Source organism: Diabrotica undecimpunctata, chromosome 6 (assembly GCF_040954645.1).
Source record: "Diabrotica undecimpunctata isolate CICGRU chromosome 6, icDiaUnde3, whole genome shotgun sequence".
Taxonomy (NCBI): Eukaryota; Metazoa; Arthropoda; class Insecta; order Coleoptera; family Chrysomelidae; genus Diabrotica; species Diabrotica undecimpunctata.
Genome location: NC_092808.1, coordinates 4,560,810 through 4,583,042, shown reverse-complemented (window position 1 = coordinate 4,583,042; position 22,233 = coordinate 4,560,810). Strand labels below are relative to the sequence as shown.

General features: G+C 33.6%; 1 protein-coding gene across 2 annotated transcripts in view; it reads left to right on the top strand.

The window, feature by feature from the left end:
* Positions 1–21,291, top strand: part of LOC140443019 (uncharacterized) — a 45,839-nt gene extending 24,548 nt beyond the window's left edge. For both annotated transcript variants that reach the window (XM_072534043.1, XM_072534045.1), the window contains exons 5-16: positions 2,480–2,675; positions 2,790–2,962; positions 3,037–3,187; positions 3,625–3,747; positions 3,805–3,905; positions 7,833–8,016; positions 12,783–13,094; positions 15,656–15,970; positions 16,249–16,481; positions 16,537–16,866; positions 17,392–17,654; positions 18,071–21,291. In XM_072534043.1, the coding sequence (XP_072390144.1) occupies positions 2,480–2,675; positions 2,790–2,962; positions 3,037–3,187; positions 3,625–3,747; positions 3,805–3,905; positions 7,833–8,016; positions 12,783–13,094; positions 15,656–15,970; positions 16,249–16,481; positions 16,537–16,866; positions 17,392–17,654; positions 18,071–18,218 (2,529 nt within the window). In that variant the 3' untranslated portion in view covers positions 18,219–21,291. The remainder of the gene's footprint in view (positions 1–2,479; positions 2,676–2,789; positions 2,963–3,036; positions 3,188–3,624; positions 3,748–3,804; positions 3,906–7,832; positions 8,017–12,782; positions 13,095–15,655; positions 15,971–16,248; positions 16,482–16,536; positions 16,867–17,391; positions 17,655–18,070) is intronic.
* Positions 21,292–22,233: the final 942 nt, after the last annotated feature.

Below are 22,233 nucleotides of genomic sequence, written 5' to 3'. Positions count from 1 at the left end.
ATTGATGCGAATAGTTGGAAAAATGCAGTCTCATATGTTATGAAAGCTGAGAATTCATATTTTCCTACATATAATATACAAAATATTATCATCAATTTAAAAGACGACAGTGATAGTGACACAGATTTAACATAATATCTATGTGATGTAATATATATACTCCTCTTTGTGTGTGTGTGTGTGTGTGTGTGTGTGTGTGTGTGTGTGTGTGTGTGTGTGTGTGTGTGTGTGTGTGTGTGTGTGTGTGTGTGTGTGTGTGTGTGTGTGTGTGTGTGTGTGTGTGTGTGTGTGTGTGTGTGTGTGTGTGTGTGTGTGTGTGTGTGTGTGTGTGTGTGTGTGTGTGTGTGTGTGTGTGTGTGTGTGTGTGTGTGTGTGTGTGTGTGTGTGTGTGTGTGTGTGTGTGTGTGTGTGTGTGTGTGTGTGTGTGTGTGTGTGTGTGTGTGTGTGTGTGTGTGTGTGTGTGTGTGTGTGTGTGTGTGTGTGTGTGTGTGTGTGTGTGTGTGTGTGTGTGTGTGTGTGTGTGTGTGTGTGTGTGTGTGTGTGTGTGTGTGTGTGTGTGTGTGTGTGTGTGTGTGTGTGTGTGTGTGTGTGTGTGTGTGTGTGTGTGTGTGTGTGTGTGTGTGTGTGTGTGTGTGTGTGTGTGTGTGTGTGTGTGTGTGTGTGTGTGTGTGTGTGTGTGTGTGTGTGTGTGTGTGTGTGTGTGTGTGTGTGTGTGTGTGTGTGTGTGTGTGTGTGTGTGTGTGTGTGTGTGTGTGTGTGTGTGTGTGTGTGTGTGTGTGTGTGTGTGTGTGTGTGTGTGTGTGTGTGTGTGTGTGTGTGTGTGTGTGTGTGTGTGTGTGTGTGTGTGTGTGTGTGTGTGTGTGTGTGTGTGTGTGTGTGTGTGTGTGTGTGTGTGTGTGTGTGTGTGTGTGTGTGTGTGTGTGTGTGTGTGTGTGTGTGTGTGTGTGTGTGTGTGTGTGTGTGTGTGTGTGTGTGTGTGTGTGTGTGTGTGTGTGTGTGTGTGTGTGTGTGTGTGTGTGTGTGTGTGTGTGTGTGTGTGTGTGTGTGTGTGTGTGTGTGTGTGTGTGTGTGTGTGTGTGTGTGTGTGTGTGTGTGTGTGTGTGTGTGTGTGTGTGTGTGTGTGTGTGTGTGTGTGTGTGTGTGTGTGTGTGTGTGTGTGTGTGTGTGTGTGTGTGTGTGTGTGTGTGTGTGTGTGTGTGTGTGTGTGTGTGTGTGTGTGTGTGTGTGTGTGTGTGTGTGTGTGTGTGTGTGTGTGTGTGTGTGTGTGTGTGTGTGTGTGTGTGTGTGTGTGTGTGTGTGTGTGTGTGTGTGTGTGTGTGTGTGTGTGTGTGTGTGTGTGTGTGTGTGTGTGTGTGTGTGTGTGTGTGTGTTTTGTGTTTTATTGGCACTGGTTTTCACAACCAACTGGCCAGTCAATTTCATAATGATTTTTTTAGACTATAACTTATCACTAACTCAGGGGAGTAATGTGTAGTCTCTGTGTTAAGTAAATGTCTTGTTACTTTAGTAAAGTCGACGTCATTGTCTTTACAAAGGGACGCTAATTGTATCCGAACGTTTGCGGTCCCTCAGGTGAGTACCGATTTACTCGTTTTAAAAGGTTCATATTTATTCATGTTGACATGTTATGTTTAACTTTTCCGTTTCATGTCTGAAAAAGTTGGCAAAAAATGATAAATTTCTTTATTAATAATTTCACGAAAAAAAATTATTCTTCACTAAAGGTTAAATATTAAGTGGCAGATAGGGAAAATCATAATTATTAATTAATACTGAAGTGATTTTAAATTTCGATGTACAAGAAAATGTTATTTTAAAATGTTTGTAGGTATTAAAAATTATGTCCAAGTTTAGATTCATGGCCTTCTAATAATTAAATAATACATTTAAAGTAAAAGTAAATAAAAAAATACTTTTGCATTTGTTGATTTTGTATATTGAATAAGTTATCAGTTTATGTATTTTTCCCTTAATTATCTAGATATTTATTTAAATTAAATATGTAATGTAAATGCCAAATACAATATAAAATTCGTTAAGCCGGCCCTTTTTACTATTTACCTGAAGAGGCAAATCTCTTTATGGCGTCGACTTTATCAGCGGGATACTTTTAAATTCTGCATAAGTCAGTTCTTATAATTGTGAATGAAGTATAAATTTTTAGCAAATTTTTTGGAGTCCCAAAATTGATATTCTCAGCATAATTCAGCTTGTTCGTATGATTTTTAGATGTTCAGTGGCATTTTCGTCTTAGGACTGGAGTATATAGGTACAAAAAAATGCTTTTTGTTATGTAGAAGGCAGTCTATATTTTAGAATAGAAGCATTTCGGAATTTCTTCTAAGTAGGTGATTCACAGTCGATGGGTGATTATAATCGGTTGATTAAGAGAAAATTAAATGTCATTCGGTCTTGCATTATATAATTAATTTTGGGACAACTTTTATAAATTCCTATCACCAACTAAAATTATTTTTAGGCCGCTTCGAGCGTACTGTCATCGGATGAATGGAGGAATTTCGTTATAAATTACGGAGGCTCTAGTCTCGTCCAACTAATTGATTTTACCGCTAATCTTAAAAGGGTCTTAATTGAATATTTTTTCGATGAGCCAATGACCGCATCGTATATGTTTATGAGGAGTTCGAATTCGAGTCTATGGAAAATGCATCAAAGTAAGTTTGATTTTATTATATGAAGTAAAACCTCGTAAAAGTTTATCGAGCTTTACTTTTAACTTTTTATGCTCATAAATTGTTTATGCTGTACATTGCTCATATTATTTTCAGACAGCTTTATGTTTACCAATACAACTCAGATTTCCAGACTAGGTCCCATTCTGACCATCCCGAGTAAAGATTTATGCGTTTCCTTGTTAGTCAAGGTGTGCAGCTATTGTGAAATTAAATTTCTGTACCTCAACAAGACTCGGCGAGTTTTGAAGGTAGTCGCACCGACACAGGTAAGTTCGATCTCTAATTTGAACGCCAACAATCCATTTTATCGGCCATTATGTATAAATTATGTGATTTTTAGAATGAAGAATGGATAGAAGTGAAGCTAAAAGAAGAAAACATCCAGTTTGACAAATTAAATTTGTTCGTTGAAACCAAATATGTAGATGGAAGTTCCAAGACCTCGGATGGCTTCTGGGCTATAGACGATGTAAGAGTCTGCAATGAGAATGGTAAGATATATGTGGGATATCAAATATTCGATTCCATCTCTGGACTCTTCATCAGAATCTATTCAGGGAGCCCGTCTCAGGAATGCGCTTATTATTTCACTATTACAGTCACTGACGCTCTATATGCTCTACTGCTGCCATAGTACCGAGATGGTACTTTTATACTATCGATGGTTGAGTGGGTGCGAAAATTTTTGACGGCGAGAGCTGGGTTTATTAAATGTGATTGAAGATAGGTTTCCACTTTGAATTTAACAGGATTATTTTGTTGAGACAATTGGGATGTTTTCCGATCTCAATAGTCTTACTTTAAACCGTCTTTATAGTCAACTCATAAAGAATTTTACTTTGTTATTCAAGAAGTTCATTTTTTTTGCAATATTGATCATTCTGTATGAATTGAAAATAAATTAATATTGAAAATTGTTTTCTTTCAGAGATAAAAGTGTCATATCTGAAACTGAGTGATTCATCACACATATCTGATGATAACATTACGTGTCAGCTCGTAAACAACCCGAGTTGGAGACCTAAAAAAGTAGTTTATACAGGAGTAAAAGGTTAGACGGTTTATGTCGTGGAAATTTTTCTGCGTTCTTAATTTTGACATGTTTTAGATTTCCCGGAAGTTTTTGCCAAATCTACCAAAAACTCGATTCAATTAAAATGGATTCCAGAAGACAGAAAGAATCCTATTACTTATTTCATATTTTATCAGGTAAGTTTTTGGTTGTACTTACAAAAGTGTTTGTATTACTTAACATAAATTGTTATACATATTTAAAAAAATATTAAACTGTTTAGTGATCGTTGAAAATATTTACAGAAATTCTCTAGGATTTGCTTTCTAAACCTCAATTATAGTTTCTGCTTCTTTTTAAGGTTAAGTAAAATATTAATGCCATTCCACGTAATTTCGTTGTTCTTTAATCCCTGTTCCCATTTATTTTGTATTTGAGTCGCCATTTTCTGCCCCACTCTTCCCATTCCTCCTTTTCAAAGATTTTAATTCACATTTATGACTCTTCTTTCTTCTCCTTCTACTTAGTCCCACTCTTCCTCATACCCTCCCTTTCTCTCTCTCTCTCTCTCTCTCTCTCTCTCTCTCTCTCTCTCTCTCTCTAAGACTTTAATTAAGCTTTATCTCTCTCTCTCCTCTTTATTATTCCTCTACTTCATCCTTTTCTGCTTCACTTTCTCCTATGAGACTGAGATGCCTGAAGGGATTAGAAGAAACCATGAAGTTTGGACTGTATATTTGCGCTGGTTATGAACTTCTTGTTGGCTTTGTCACTTGAAGTAACAATTAATTCTCTCTTACAATGTTGCCGTTCAGGCAATGTTGCGCTAATTGGCGCGTAATTTGAAGTCTAAACAATGCTACGTGTCCTTTTTGTATTTCATTCATTCTAATCATGGACACTCACACACACAAACCAGCTTCTCTTAAGCTTCATTCTTCATCATAACTTATTTCTGCTCCATTTTTTGTCTTCTTCTTCTTCCAAGACTTTAATTCTCCTTTATCTCTACTCTTTTTATTGACGTGACAACGTCTTAAATTAGGTTGTGGCTCGGAGTCACTCATGAAAAAGTGTAACGCCCGCTCACGTCTGTTACGATGAGTCACCGAACGAGAGAGAGGCCCGCCGGACCGGCGAATGCCTTGCGTCTCTCTCCCACTCAAACATGATCGGTCCGCTGCGCGCGCAGCACTAGAGAATTAGGCGCGTTGAATCGGTGCGTGCATGTGTCTCTGTCTTCCTCGAGCGTTCTTGGCGTTGGAAAACAGAGAAAGCGTCATAATACAAGTTCACACGTGTGGTTAAAGTATCGTCAGCTGTGTCTGTAGTGAAAATGTGGAGTGCTTAGATTCGTCATTTACAACAACTACAACAATAAAGGTAAATAATTGTACACTAATATTTCATTATCGTAAACTATGATTGATTGATTAATTGTTAGATTGACACAAAAGTTGAGAAACTGAGTTTATAGGTTATGTCATACTATTGACAAATGTTGATAGTGTTAAGTAAATTATTAGTTTAAATCACTCTGCAATCAATCGTAATTCAGTTGATTGAGAAGAAACAGCGCGTATTGTTAGTCAAACATTTAAAATAATAAATGTTTTAGTAAACAAAATATATTTCTATAGTTAAAATTTGTGCAATTCTTATTTTCATTCAATTCCTTGTTCCTATTGTGCAATTTAATAATATTCATATCAATAAATATTCTACCGAGAAAAAGACGTTGTCACGTAAAATCTTCGCCCGTAAAACCGACTTTACAGGCAACCGATTTTTTTATTTTTACTTTACCTCGTCGCTTTCTCTGTCCGACTTTCCCTTTCTCCATATCTAAGACTGTTATGCTAGGTATTTTCCATGTTATTTTCCTCCCCTTTCTTTACTTTTCTTCTATCTAAGCACTCTCTTTTCATCTTCTTTTAAGACATTTTCATGCTATTTTTTTTAAGCCCAAAAATTCTCTCTATTCGGATTGCCGAATATAGGCCTCTCCTAATTCTCGCCATTCTTCTCTGTTGCGTTCGAAATAATATTGCATTCCACAACATATCAATTCATCTAAGTAAGAACCTTTCGCGAACTGACTTCTTTTATTCAAAACGTGAGTAAATGTGAGTCTTTCTTTTTAGTTTTTTATATAAATATAATTCCTTTAATATATTAAAGATACGCCGCTGAGTTTATGCGTTTTCAATGTTTAAACTACTTGTCGCAAATTTGCGAAAGCTTGACGAATTCCCATCCGCGAGTAAGGAATTGGAATTTTATAGAACGTGAACACTTATACACCACGTGGAATATATTTTAAAGGCACACTAAGTTTCTTTTTTTATGTGTCTGATTGACATAAAGAAAGCGTTTGACAGAGTAAGACTCAAAGATGTAATCCATCTTCTGTATAACAGAGAAGTTCACCTGAATATTATAAAAACTATCGAAAACATCTACCAAAACAACAAAATGGAAGATAGAATAGATGGACAACTTACGTATAGAAATAGGCAGCGGAATGAGATAAGGGGATTCATTGAGCCCCATGCTCTTTAATTTGATCATGGATGAAATCATCAAAAGCGTTAACAAAGGAAGAGGATACAGAACGGAAAACAAAGAAATATAAATACTCTGTTACGCAGACGTGGCAATATTGACAGCTCAAGATGAAGATAGTCTGCAAAGATTGATCCACAGATTTAACATAAGAGCAAAAGAATTTAATATGACAATCTCATCTTAGAAAACTTAAACAATAGTAGTCAGCAAAGAACCAACCAGATGTAAAATATAAATTGATGGCATCAGTATTAAACAAATAATGGAAATAAAATACCTGGGAATTACACTGTCTAGCTATGGAGACCTGGACAAAGAAGTGAGAGATCAAGTACAAAAAGCAAATAGACTGGCAGGATGAGTATATATCAATGATGAGTAATAGATCTCAATGAGTAATAAAGTTGGCTTGTTCGTTAGCTAATAATTTTAGGAATTAGAGAAAGTTTGACCATATGTCCCTTGTACTTTCTTAGGGAAGCGGGTAATTTCCTGAAGGAAAGACAGACACTTTTGGTGTGGTAATGCAAGACCTAGCTTCCTCTCACAATATAAGTCAATTTTGATTGAAGTGCGATAATCTTAGTGTATTTATATTAAGAAATATGTAGTCGTATAATATCATATCAACCTCCAAGCTAAATACAGATTTATTCTTTAGTTATACAATAAATCTCTCACCCATTCTCAACCACCCATGGTCAACCACCATTCTCTCACCTCTTTCTTTCTTTTTCCTGTAACTGGTGCCTTCTTGTACAGTCTCTCCTTTTACTCTCTCTAAGACTGATATGTTAAGAATTTTTCTTGTTAGTATATGTCTTGGAAGCTTAAACCGTCAATAAATATATTACAGCTAGGCAAATAGATCATTTTCCGGATTTTCATTGACCTTTCTCTCTCCTCTTTTTTCCTTCTTACTCTACCTTGTATCTTTCTCCCCAGTCTCCCCTCTACCCTCTCTACGACTGATAATATCATATTAGGTATTTTCCATGTTATTTTATGTATTGGATGCTTGTACACTGAATAGATATATTACAGAGAGGTAAATGGATCATTTTCCGAATTTTCATTGATCTTTCTCTTTTCTTTATTTTTCCTGTATATGGCTCCTTTCTGTCCAATCACCCCTTCAACCCATCACTAAAACTGATACGTTAGGTATTTCCCATGTTATTTTATGTATTGGAAACTTGTACAATGAATAAATATGTTAAAGACAGGCAAATAGATCTCTTCCGAATTTTCATTGATTTCTCTCTTTCCTCTTTCTTTCTATTTCTTTTTCTCGCTCTATAGGACTGAGATGCTAGGTATTTTATGTGTATTGAAAACTTGGAATAATCAATACGCTACAGCTAATTCATTATTTGTATTATATGATACCTTCCTCTCTCTACTATTTCTTCTCCCCATTCTTGTCTAGTTTGTATCCCATTCTCCCTTTTTTCCGTTTCTCTGGGACTGAGATGTCACGTGTTTCCCTTTATATTTTATTTATTTCCCCTAAAGCTACATATTAGTCATTTAATATCTTAAAAAATATTTTTTAGGGTAACGATATCTGCACCAGTGAACCTCACAACAACAAAAGATACAAGTCAAGCGGTTTTATTAGCACCAAACTGAACGACGTACCTATTAGTGACCTTGTGCCTTATACTTATTATAATATTACGATATCGACTGTTTTACATGAGACTGATAAGAAATTATTTATTAATACATTAGAGACAGGTAAGTGGACATATTATTACAATGTTATTACTAGCGGGGTTCAATAAAGCTTTACACGTCTTTCACAATGTCTCCCGGATGAAATTTGATCAGAAAAACTTAAGTTTGAGAAGTTATACAAACAGCGAGTATTATTATATAAGTTAGCAGCAATGCACAAAGAAAAACTACTTTTCCAAAAAGATATTTTCCGTTGAAATAGTTTATTTACTTAAGAGCGTAGGCGCAAAATTTCGGGCCAAAGCTTTTTAAATGCATTCATTTTTTTCGAATCCTGAGAAAACTAATAAGTATTTTTGAAAAATTTAAACGCAGAATGAAAGACTACATTATTACTGAGGGCCGAAAGTCCCTGAAAACTTCTATAATGTTTATTTTGGTAAGTTACAGGGGTGAAAAAGAAGCGAAAATTAAGTGTGATTTTTAAATTCAAATATCTTATTTAAAAGAAACTTTTTGTTTATTCTAAGGGACTTTCGACCCTCGGTAATAATGTAATCTTTCATTCTGCGTTTAAAGTTTTCAAAAATATTTAATAGTTTTCAGGATTCGAAAAAAATAAATGCATTTAAAAAGCATTGGCCCGAGATTTTGCGCCTACACTCTTAAGGCGGAGACTGAGAATAAGTTTTTAGTTTTCCAAGCATTTAACAATGTTTCTTGGATGAAATTTGATCAGAAAACTTGTGTTTAGGAAGTTACGTATACAGGGAGTGCCAAAAATATTGACTCTAGAACTACAAACGAATTCTCAAACATTTTAAGTTTGTCTCTTTCTTTATGCCTTCCAAAGCATGATAAAATTTAATGGTGTAACCCAGACATTGTTTAGTAATATGTGTTATTGATCTCCTAAAAGAATCCCCAACTTTTTTTTACTCTATGGACGGTTCCTTCTTTGTGAGATATCGAGAACAATTTTTTAGACATTGTTTATTAATGTGTGTTGTCGATTTCTTAAAAGTATCCCCAACTTTTTTTCTTGCTCTGTGAGACTATTCCTTCTTTGTGGCTACGGTGAACAATTTTTTACTTTCTCACGCATTTAAAAATGCATCCTGAGCGAAATGTTATTATAAAAACTTGTTTTTGGGGCGTTATGTATACAGGGAGTGCCAAAAATGTTGCTTCCAGAACTTCAAGCGATTTCTCAAATATTTTAAAAGTTTCTCTCCTTTTGTGCCTTCCAACGCATGACAAGATCTAATAGTATGATGCAGACATTGTTTATTAATGTAAGTTGTCGATTTCTTAAAAGTATCCCCAACTTTTTTTTACTTTGTGGGACGGTTCCTACTTTGTGGAATGCGGAGAACAATTTTTTACTTTCCCACGCATTTAAAAATGCATCTTGAGCGAAATTTTATTACAAAAACTTGTGTTTAGGGGATTATGTATACACGGAGTACCAAAAATGTTGTCTTCGGCACTTCAAGCGAATTCTCAAACATTTTAAAAGTTTGTCTCTCTTTGTGCCTTCCAACGCATGACAATATTTAATAGTATAATGTAGACATTGTTTAGTAATGTGTGTTGTCGATTTCTTAAAAGTTTCCCAACTTTTTTCTTACTTTGTGGGACGGTTTCTTCTTTGCGAATGCGGTGAACAATTGTTTACTTACCCACGCATTTAGAAATGCATCATAAGCGAAATTTTATTACAAAAACTTGTGTTTAGGGCGTTATGTATACAGGGAGTGTCAAAAATGTTGTCTCCAACACTTCAAGCGAATTCTGAAATATTTTAAAGTTTGTCTCTCCGTTTATACCTCCATAGACGTTACAACATCTAATGGTATAATCCATATACTACATAATAATATGTTTTTCTTGATTTCCTGACTATCTTTTTCCTTTCTAAACCGAGAACGTCTTTTTTAGTTTCCTAGTCAGTTCACAATGCTTCCTGATTGAAATTTCATTAGAAAAACTTTTTTTGCGAAGTTATGTATACAGTGAGTGCCAAAAATGTTAACTCCAGATCTGTGTATCCCAAAGCTTTACAACGTCTAATCATATTATATAATACAGATACTGTTTAATATTGTTAATGATTTCCTGGCAGTATCTCGAACTATTTTCTTCCTTTATGGGGCACTGAGAACACCTTTTTAGTATCTTCCTCACTGTTAATGATTTCCTGGTAGTATCCCAACCCTTTTCTTCCTTTTTGGGACACCAAGAACACTTCTTTAGTTTCCTATTTATTTCACAATGCCTCCTGAACGAAATTTGGTCAGAAAAACAGTGGGTGCCAAAAATATTGATTTCATAACTCCATGCGAACTTGTCGAACATTTTCAAAGTGTGTTCGTCCCTATGTCCTCCAAAGCATTACAAATACTTTTTGGTAACGTTTGTTTTTGATTTCCTAACAATCATTTTCTTTCTGTGGGGAATGATTTCTTCTACAACTTGCTGAATCTTTTCCGCAATATAGAACTTTAAATAAATATTGTCCAAATTGTAACATATTTTACAAAAAACTCGGTTTTACAAAGAGAAAATGTAATATTTTATACGCCAATGGTTTTTTTACTCAAAAGTGGAGGCTGTGTATTTAGACAAAAACATCGAGAACAACTTTTTAGCTGTGTTTCCCCTGCCCTTGGCCTTTGCAGTACGGTACATTCAACCAACTTACACCCCTAAACGATTAATTAAAAGGCACGGTAAACTGTACTTGTTGTTCTCCATAATGTTTAATACTTTGCTAAATTTTAGGCATAAAATAAATATATGTGCCATGAACCCCTTGCATAAAGGTATTTAACGTAAATTTCTTTCTCTACTTGTTTAATAATTTTTTTCTGAAACAAATACTACCGTGCTAAGGATAATTTATATTCAAAGTAGATATACAAAGTACTCAAAGATCACTTTTAATTTTTGTTAAAAAATACTTCGGAGTAAACTAGAACACTTTGTCAATTTAAATAGTGGTGGTTAGATTGACCATATGTCTGTTAGAGTGTACCGTTTTCGAGTCGTCTGCGATTACGGGTTAAAGTTAGGGTTTTGGTAAATATATTTAACTTTTTATTTTCAAATGAAAATACTTGTACTAAAAATAAAATTATTGTGGGGTGTGTGTGTTAGGATCTTTGTAAGCGGTTATATTATATTTTACCTCTCAAGCACAACAGTTAGATAGTTTCTATCATATTAATCTAAACTCAGTATATTGTACCTAATTCGAACGTGTAGTTTCAAGTGACCATCAGGCCTAGACGTAAGTTGGATATTGATGAATTAATTGCAAATGTGCATAAATACTTTACCATGGAAAGAGACAATGGTGGACCTTTCAAGTCATTATTATGTATAAATCAACGCGTTTTTGACGCACTCGGGATAAGTGAAAGCAAGCTAAAAACTTTAATGAATACTGTCAGAGATTCTTAAGAAGATCTTACTGTGACTGAGTATCACGAAGGCAAGAAAATAACTCGTAAATTTCAAGAGAATTGACTTACCTGATGGATAAATTCGCAATATTTTGTATCGAATGCGTGAAAACAATCAACTTGTCAATCAAGAGAAAGGCAAGTTTCTGAAATTAAGAGGACTAGCCTTTTGAAAGTGTTGAGAGATTTAGGATTTAAATTCAAAAAAGAAAATAATAGGTTACTTTTATGCGAAAGCAGTAGTGTGGTTCACAATAAGTCTGGAAATGCAACATTCGTATACTTAGATGAGACAGATTTTGGCAAGACGACAGCATAAAATCAATAAATCACACAAACAGCGAAGGCAAAAGACACATCATTCTTAATGCAGGAGGGAAAGAAGGTTTTGTAGAAAAGACCGATTTGATTTTTCCTTCAAAATCAAAATCTGCTGATTACCATGATAACGTGAATGCAGATATGTTTGTTAAATGTCTTCAGGTGAAACTGTTATCTAGTCTGAGTGAACCATCAGTTATAGTTTTAGATAATGCAGCTTACCATTCGGAGATTTTGGAGAAACAACCAAAACTTAGTTAGTTAAAAATAATATCAATTTTCCGTAATACGCCTTCATATCAGAGTTACTGAAAATTTGGAAACGTAATGAAATACCAACAGTTTATACAGTTGACCAAATTGTATCAAGTTATGGATATCAAGTACTACAGTTACCGCCGTATCACTGCCAGTTTAATCCCATAAGATACATCTGGGGTATATGTAAAACGCATTATGATAATCACGTTGGATGCAGTGGATACAGTGACGATGCAGTTAGGGTAATGTGGCAAGAAGCTCTCAAAACTGAATCTCCAGAAATATGGGCCAAAACTGTAAATAAATGTGAAAAATTAATAGAAGAGTGGTGGATCCGGGAAAATAAAATTAGTGAAATTAATCCAGTGATTATAGATTTACATAATGATAGCGGTAGTGAATTTAGTGGCGATGATGCTGATTTATAAATTTAAATAATCAGTAAGTACGCTACTGTTATTTACAAAATAATTGTACAGCAGGTTAACCATTATATTTATACATTAATTATTAGCCAAATAAACAATAATATTTAAAATTCCATTTCTAAACAAAGTAAGTAATTAAAAAGATTATGGAGAACTCCAGTGCAGTTTACCGTACCTTTTACTACAATGAAACGTTTTCTGCGAATTCCGTTAATCGTTTAGAGGTGGTAGTTGGTTGAATGTACTGTAGTTATCAATGTACATTGTTTTCTACTGGTACAAATATTCAGTATTAAATAATAAACTTATTTTTTAATGTTCACCTACAGAGCATTTTTTTTGCTTTTAGACGAACCTAGTTTAGAAGAACTTCCGACAAATATAAAACTGAAACCGTCGTACACTTCTATAAACGTGACATGGGAACCCGTTAACTGCTATAAGAAATATGGCAGATTAGTGTATACGATAATTGTTTCTAATTCTACACTAAATTTCACCAAAGAAATATCTCTACAAACAAATACTAGTTACGAAGTAACTGGACTGAAACCGTACTCACACTATTCTTTGACAATTTTGACAGCTAGAAACGGTAGGAGTATTTACAGGAAGGTCAAGACTACAAACTACACTTTGTCTTTCACTACACTCGCTGGAAGTGAGTATAAAGTTTCCTTGTGACATAATTACAATAATTACAGTAAATATTGTTTGATTTTAGTTAACTTATATAGAACACTCTTTTTTGGTGCGATGTTATAGTGTATTTTTATGTATGAGAGAGTAATAAAACAATAAATTATGTATGCAAATCCCTAAACCGTTGATACGGGTGACTCAATGAAAAACAGATATTTGTCAACAAGTTTACAGAAGTATATAGGAAAACAATTTTAAATTGAGTATGACCACCAGGTATAAAGGTTGGAGCAGAATAGAATACAATAGTTGTGAGGATTACTAATCCCTAAATAAGGTTGCCAGTGTCGGAGTGATGGAGGTTAACAGGTACTAATGAATTTGCAAGAAATGTAAGATGTTTATTTTATTGGTTATACATAACCAATAAAAGTTTAATAAGTACCTACCTATTTGCAAAATAAAGTTTAATTCTTTAGATAAAATAAAACGTTTTATTTTATCTATTTGCAAAATAAAGTTTAATTCTTTGCCTATTTGCAAAATAAAGTTTAATTCTTTAGATAAAATAAAACGTTTTATTTTATCTGAAATGAGTGCATTCCACGAAGTAAGGGTTTCAACAATCAAACATTTAATTCTTTTATTCCAGGAATCTACGACAGTAATTGACTAGATAATTACCTTCTAAACTTATTCCACAGAAAATGTGATAGTGGGTTTTTCCATTTTGTATATAGGAAGGTCCAAGTGGCGTATTCAAAATTCTTAACAGTTCACTAAAAGTAGGTACTTCAGTTGCAAGGTGCAGTTTATTGTGTATACTAGTGTTATGGAAAATTTGGAAGTGCCGTGTAAACGCCGAAAAATTGGTCCTCTAACAGTTAATGAAAAAACATTAATATTTAATTGTTTTAAATCATTTACAGACAAACGTTTATGTAAAAGTGTTGATGAGACCGTTGAGTTAGTTAGCAGTACACTTGGTGTTGGGAAATCTACGATTTACAGAGTTATTAAAGAAGAGAAATGTGTTAGTTTTCAAATGCCACGTAATGCTCCAGGGAAACCAAAATTTCAAATAGAATATCATTTTAAAGAAGGACTTCGACGGAAAGTGCATGAATTCTTCTTTAGACAAGAATTTCCAACATTGGATAAAGTTCTTGTCTCAGTTCGAGATGATAAGGATTACCCAGAAATGAGTCGAAGTACGTTATGGAAACTTTTAAAAGAAATAGGCTTCCGCTGGAAAAAGAATCCCAGAAAGTCTATTTTATTAGAAAGAAGCGATATTGTCATATGGAGAAGACATTTTCTAAGAACCATAAAGGAAATGAGAAACCAAAAAAGAAAAATATTTTATCTTGATGAAACATGGATCAACGAGGGTCATACACCAAATAAATTTTGGCAGGATGAAACTGTTACAAGTCAAAGGCACGCTTTTGTAAATAACTTATCTACTGGTTTAAACCCACCATCAGGAAAGGGACGCAGGCTGATAATAGTACACATTGGCAGTTCAGACGGTTTTGTTGAAGGTGGTTTATTAACTTTTGAATCAACTCGTACCGGTGACTACCATGAAGACATGAACGCTGATGTCTTTCAAGAATGGTTTGAACAAATGATAGATCTTCTTCCTAAGAACTGTGTAATAGTAATGGATAATGCAGGTTATCACTCCAGACTTATAGAAGGACTGCCCACAACCAAGTGGTTAAAAAAAGACTTGCAGAATTGACTGAGTTCAAAAAATATTACGTACCATCCCGGATCTATAAGAAAGGAACTTTATTCGTTGTGTGCCCTTCATAAAGAAAAATTTTAAAAATACGAAATTGATGAAATTGCCAAAAATCGTGGAATGACAGTACTTAGATCCCCACCATATCATTGTGAATTAAACCCGATTGAACTGGTATGGGCACAGATAAAGAGTGAAGTTTCAAGAAAAAATACCACTTTTAAAATTCATGATGTTAAACAGTTGTTTTTGGAGGCCGTAAATAATGTAAAACCTGAAAACTGGGAAAAGGCAGTAAATCACACTATTAAAGAAGAGGAAAAAAATGTGGAAGCTGGACAATATTACTGATAAAATGATCGAGCCAGTTATTATAAATCTTGGTTCTGAAAGTTCATCTTCTGAATCTGATTTGGATTTGTAACAAGTAGCTGTAAGTTTTATATTAATATTTTTATTCATCTATTTAACATACCTTAGACGGTTTTAAAAACTCTTTTTCTCTTTTGTAATTTTTAAAAATTAAAAAAAATGTGAATTTTTTAAAACCCTTTTTAATGTAGGCCAGTCAGTTCTAATATAGTGTGTGATAAAAGAGGTCACTTTTGTTTACATACACATAACACTTTATAACACTGAAATAATTCATTTATTTTTTACAATTATTCAAAGTAATTTTTCAATTAATCTTGAGCACGCCCATGGAGTGGTCGGAGGTACCAGTTAAAATTATGCTAATTACTCTCTCGTTCATAAAAATAAACTATAGAAAGAAAGTCGAATACTTTTAGAACAATCCTCATAATGTATATTTATTTTTCCTTTTCTAGCTGCTCCTATTCCAGAAAACCTTGAAATCTACTCAATAGACCAAAATACAGCGTCCTTAAGGTACGACCTGCCAACGAACTCGAACGGTATCATCAAAGATGTTCACGTGAGTAGGTGTAACAGCCTCTCGTTTAACAAATGCAAAGCGTCGTTTTCTATCGTGAAAAGATGCAGTCTATGGCCGAAGAAGTATTGCGTAGAGGTGAATTATCTGATACCTTTCCAGTCCTACAACTTCAGAGTTGCGTTAAAGAATCTAGATACGCCGAGTTTTGGGAAAGAAGCTGTGGTGAAGGGTTTCGCTAGCGACAAAGGTAAGTTTTTGATGGAATTTTTGCGTTGTTGATAACAAAAATGTAGATTAAAGAATTCTGTGTTCACATTTTAAAAAGTGAGCTCGAAAATTTGAAGCAATTAAAAAAAATGACAAAAGATACAAAAAATAAAAAATTTTATTCACGGAGCACAGAATTTATAAGTACGCGCATATTGCTCTCATAGACAACTCGTTCTGCTATTTAGGCCAGGCGTTAAAAACTTTTTTTATTGAAAAAGTACCAATATGAATAATTTTAGCCCTATGTCTTTGTAGTTCCAGGCAAACCAACAAATATCACGTACAAAATGGTTAACTGCCGCAACGATTACGAATATTGTGATTTAAATATAAGTTGGTTGCATCCTTACCATCAAAATGGCACCATAACACAATTTGAAATTGTTTTGAACAGCACCAATATCAAGAAGGAAGCTGAAGATGACAAATATATCCATGAAGTATATACTGTGCTGAATAAAACTTACTATTATGATTATACGTATCAGGTATGTTTCGAATCAGTTATTATCTAGTATTTTTAACACACTGTATATATTTTAGATCAAAGATATTCCATATAGCAGCCACTACAACCTCTACATACGATCCGGCAACACCGCTTACAAAAGCGACTATGCAGAAACTCACGTTAAAACGGACCATCTCGGCGATCACATCGACCAAAATCCGAAACTCTTAGCTAGAAGTGACAATAATTTGTTGTACAAGATGCCATATCTAGACAGCAGACTACAGTCCTATACCATGACCGTTGTGGTCCAAGACTACGATAAAAAGCGACAAGTTGATGGTGAGGTGTTGAAAAATAGAAAGGTTGCTGATAATTTGTGTAACAACTTTGGTGATACTTGGATAGCACAAGTAATGAAGGTAAATATAGTTTTGGTACAAGTATAGTATAGGTGCACAAGCTCTACTAACCAGAAATCATTATCGATAGATTCTGCTTCAGTTATTGATTAATGTACAATGCATACTATTGGGCGGTCAACGGTTATTTTCTGTATTTTCCATTTAAAAATCGGATGGAGGACAGCGACGAAGTTTCGTTTTAAGTCCAAACGAGACGCTCATTGTCCAGTGTTGTCATAGTTATACAATGTATAGTTTCTTATGAAAATAAATATCAAGTATATCACAATATCAGTATCACAGTATATCAATATCACAATATCAGTATTATTCCCCTTACTTATTAACACAAATGTGTGGAGCAGTATATTCGCAGAAAATATATTCAAATTGTACTCCCTGTATAGTAGTAGTCGTAAAATATACTTTTCTCCCAATATATTGATTGTTATTAATGTTTTATTCGTAAATGCTCAAGTACTATGAATCTTGTGCTCAAGAGATCATTTAGACCCACTAAAAATTTTACAATATCTGTTTTAGGTTGACAGCAATAGCAGCGTCAGAAACATAGCTATAGGCAATGCAGAGAAACATAGTCTACAGCCCAACACGAAATATTGCATCACTTTCATTATCACCAATAGCTACAAGGACACAGAACACGACGTTGTTTATTACGAAAAACTGAAGACTACAGACATCCAAGGTTCTTCTAAAGGAGTCGCTGAAGGAGGTTCCTCCAACCATTTGTACATGCTGTTTCTTATATTGCTTATTATACCAGTGGGATTTTTAGTTTACAGGTACATTTTTTCACGGAACATGTTTATATACTTGAATTTAACGTTTTAGTCACTGTACATAAATTGTTCTTACATAAAAAAGGATTTTCTATCCAAAGTAAGAAATTACTGAAAATAATTGTTTCCAAATGGTGGTAGGTCAAGAAAATTAATTTCCTTGACCATCTCGTTGTCTGGATTTGAACACAACGGATATTTACGTTTGGGATCACATGAAGTCCATCATATATTCCAAAATAAGAAGACGAATAGTCAAGGAATACGCTAATATTATCACTTCTGAGTTATACGATTTGAAAATCGTTGTTTAAGCGACCAAAACGTTGTATTAAAGTGTTTTTTTCGTTTAGTTTTGTAGTATTCGACACCTTTCTATAACTATTATTGCGAAAAACTAACAATGAACTTCTTTGCAGGTATTTCAGAAAGAAGAGATACATCACAAAGTCAATGATCACACCAAACGATCATTGTTACGAAACTTTGCCATGCAATGAGATTCGGCACGACAAATCAGAATCCAACGAAAAGCTGCAACCTGTTGTGAATAGAGACTATAGTTAAACAGTTTTAACAAGCCAATTTACTTCACCAGAATGTGTTTCTATAGAATTTTTTTGTACCAAATCCGTTCTTTGCTATCGGCTGTTCAAATGTATGTTGCCACGACTGTCCAGTATTGTCGAAAGGTCGTCAGCGTTATCTAACCGTCGTCGCCAGAAGTGTCTAGATATTATAAAATTTTATATAAATATCGTCAGCGACGTCTAAACGTTGGCAGCGTTGTCTAAATATGATCGTCAGCATTGTTTAAACTTTCTTTGCGTTGTTTAAACTTGCTCAGTATGGTCTAAATATCATCAGCATTGTCTAAATATCGTCAGCTTTTTCTAAATAACGCCAGTATTGTCTAAAAATCCTCAGGATTGTCTTAACTTTCTTAGAGTTGTTTAAACTTGCTCAGTATGGTCTAAATATCTTCAGCATTGTCTTACTTTCTTAAAATTGTCTTAACTTGCTCAGTATGTTCTAAATGTCGTAAGTATTGTCTAGATATTGTCAGTATCGTCTAAATAACGCCAGTGTTGACTAAAATTCCTCAGCATTATCTAAACTATTGTAGAGTTGTTTAAATTTTATCAGTATGGTCTAAATGTCGTCAGCATTATCTAAATATCGTCAGCATTGTCTAAATATCGTCAGCATTGTCTTACTTTCTTAAAATTGTCTTAACTTGCTCAGTATGTTCTAAATGTCGTAAGTATTGTCTAGATATTGTCAGCATCGTCTAAATAACGCCAGTGTTGACTAAAAGTGCTCAGCATTATCTAAACTATTTTAGAGTTGTTTAAATTTTATCAGTATGGTCTAAATGTCGTCAGCATTATCTAAATATCGTCAGCATTGTCTAAATATCGTCAGCATTGTCTTATTTTCTTAAAATTGTCTTAACTTGCTCAGTATATTCTAAATGTCGTAAGCATTGTCTAGATATTGTCAGTATCGTCTAAATAACGCCAGTGTTGACTAAAATTCCTCAGCATTATCTAAACTATTGTAGAGTTGTTTAAATTTTATCAGTATGGTCTAAATGTCGTCAGCATTATCTAAATATCGTCAGCATTGTCTAAATATCGTCAGCATTGTCTTACTTTCTTAAAATTGTCTTAACTTGCTCAGTATGTTCTAAATGTCATAAGCATTGTCTAGATATTGTCAGTATCGTCTAAATAACGCCAGTGTTGACTAAAATTCCTCAGCATTATCTAAACTATTATAGAATTGATTAAATTTTATCAGTATGGTCTAATTCTCGTCACATTTGTATAAATATCGCAAGCATTATCTAAACGTCTTCCTCACCCTTAAGTAAATATCGTCAGCATTATCTAAATATCTCCACTGCTGTCTAAAAGTCCTTTTCATTGTCTATACTTTCTCGTTGTAGTCTAAAGGTCATCAGCGTTGTATAAACTTCGTCGGTTCTGTCTGAACCTCATCTGCATTTTCAAAATATCCTCTGCATTGTCCAATCGTCATCTAAACGTCGTCAGCTTTTTCGAAACTTCGCTAGCTTTGTCAAACCATTCTTAGAGTTGTCCAAATACCTTGATCATTACTGAAACTACAGAATGTAGAATAGTTTACAATGAGATATCAAAACTTATAAAAATGCAATGTTATCACTTGTTTAAAATGGGTTATAGGAAGAGTTGCTAAGCCTTCTTATAGAATGAGGATTTTTAGCTGTCGTAAAGTTTTTTTATTGCAACGAACGCTATTTCCGGATCTATAATTTTATTCAGTAGTATGCAGAGCTTTTAGATATTATTAGGTTTGTGAAGGACATTATGATTCCGTCACTAGGTCTCCACTGTGCCATGAGTTGAGGTTATTTAAATAATTTGATTAGCAGGTGGTATTTTCATAATAAGTGGTACAAGTAATTGAGATTTAAGTTTGGCAACACCGTAATCGAATATAAGGATTACTGAGACAACAGATGTAATATTTACATTCCTTATTAAAAAGTGTATTTAAAATACAACACTCTATTAATAAAAATAAGAATTGTACCAGTCAAAGTAATTCAAATACTCGTAAGATTATCAAAAGAATCTCAAAATAGAGTTTTAGTTTTTAAATAAGAGATTTTTAGCCCTCTTAGATAATTTTTAATGAGTTTATGGGCATAATTTTTATCAGCGATGGTAAAAAACGGAATTCGTAGAAAAAGAATATATTTTTGTGCGTTTTACCCCTTCTAATTACTTAATAGTTTTATGTTACCTAAAAAAGCATCTAGATCATTTGATGTAAACTGGTGGTGAAGTTCTGTTTTGACAGTAGAATGCAAAAACATAAAATCTACATTGTTTATTGTTTAATTTACTAGACTGCGCCATTTTTTTATTGCCACTTACAAACGATGTTGGTAGTTTTATATCAACAGATTGATTCACACTTATTATCGTAGGACGCCACAAACAATTTTGCGCAAAGTTTTGAGTCATAAAAAATTGTAGGACTGGAGCATAAGTATGTTGAGATTTTACTAAAGTTCTATACAGTTGGTAGGTATGTTTAATAAACATTTGAGATACGAAAAGATGTGTCTTAAATATTTGAATTAGTATATTTATATTTGTGTTTCTACAATGAGTGCTTTTTAATATCATACTGAGCACTTTATCCCATCATTGGAACTACAATTCAATGAAAAATGTCACTATCACAAAAAATTACCACAGGTTACTAACAAATAGGCAGCACTCTTTACTTTGTATTTGTGACATCTATTCAGCAAACAAATCAGGCAACACTGTACATCTGTGAGATAGTGACCTCACTACCAGTTTACACTAAATAGAATATAGATCCCAGTATCTTGTACACTAAAATGTGCTTCCAAAAAGCTTGTACTTATATCTGTCTGTGATATGTAACACCAACCGATTCTAACTTTCAACCATGTTTTTACCGTGCCTTATATGTATTGACATATTAAATAATGATCTTTTATTTGTAAAAGTTTTAATTTTTATTGGTAGAACTCTGTAATATCTGTTACTGTAATAAATTAAATAAAATATATGTATTGCAGCTATTTTAAATAAAGAAATATTTCAAACTATTATTTCCCTACTATATAGTGTTTTGGCTATCCTTATATATAGAGGGCTTATAAATGAAGGTCAGCTGGTTTCTATTTTATATAATGAAATAAATTGATAGGTTCAGTTGCATAAATAAGCTACATGGTTTAAGTTTAGGAATTGAGTGAGTTTTTTGAAATATGTATACATATTGACTGGACTTTGCCTAAAAAATATTTTGGATGCAAAGACAAGCACAAACTACATTAAAAATTTTTCAAAGATGGTTCTTTTTGTATAGCAAAGTCTAAATTTACATTAAAAATATTTATATTATTGCTCACCTAAATTAATACCTTCAAATAACCCCTCAACTGATTGTTGCATACATTTTTTTTTATCAAGCACTAACCTGAAGAGAAAAACAACCGTTTAAGAATTGTCAACTACTGGTCTTTCGAATTTTAATAATGGCTCCATCTCAAAGTTTCGCTACAGTTATATGTACTTTCTTGAGGGCTGGGGCACCCAGAGGCCAAAATCAACAACTGGTAAAGTGATTAAGGCACAGTAAGTACTCAACATACCCACGAGAGGTAAAACGTGAAAGGATAAAGAGACAAAATAAAAAGGAATCACATTTATTTAGTATAATTACATGTACAATAAAGTGGATACATACAAAAGTTACTGAAAAGTAGTTATAGTAATACATTTACAACCTAAAGTGTACAAAAAGCGATTCATGCTCAAATATATTTGTTATAGGACTGATTTAATAATTTTAATAGATTTTATAAGATAAAACTTGAACAAAAGCTATAAAATATTTAAAATTTGTAAGTTTTTATGTTTCTATGTATATAAGTATGAAATTACTTATTGGTAATCGCATAAGTACATGAGGTCTTATAATATCAGGGTTGTCTTTTAAATTTTAGATAGAGTGACATTGTCAAACTTCATATGTCTTAAAATAAATG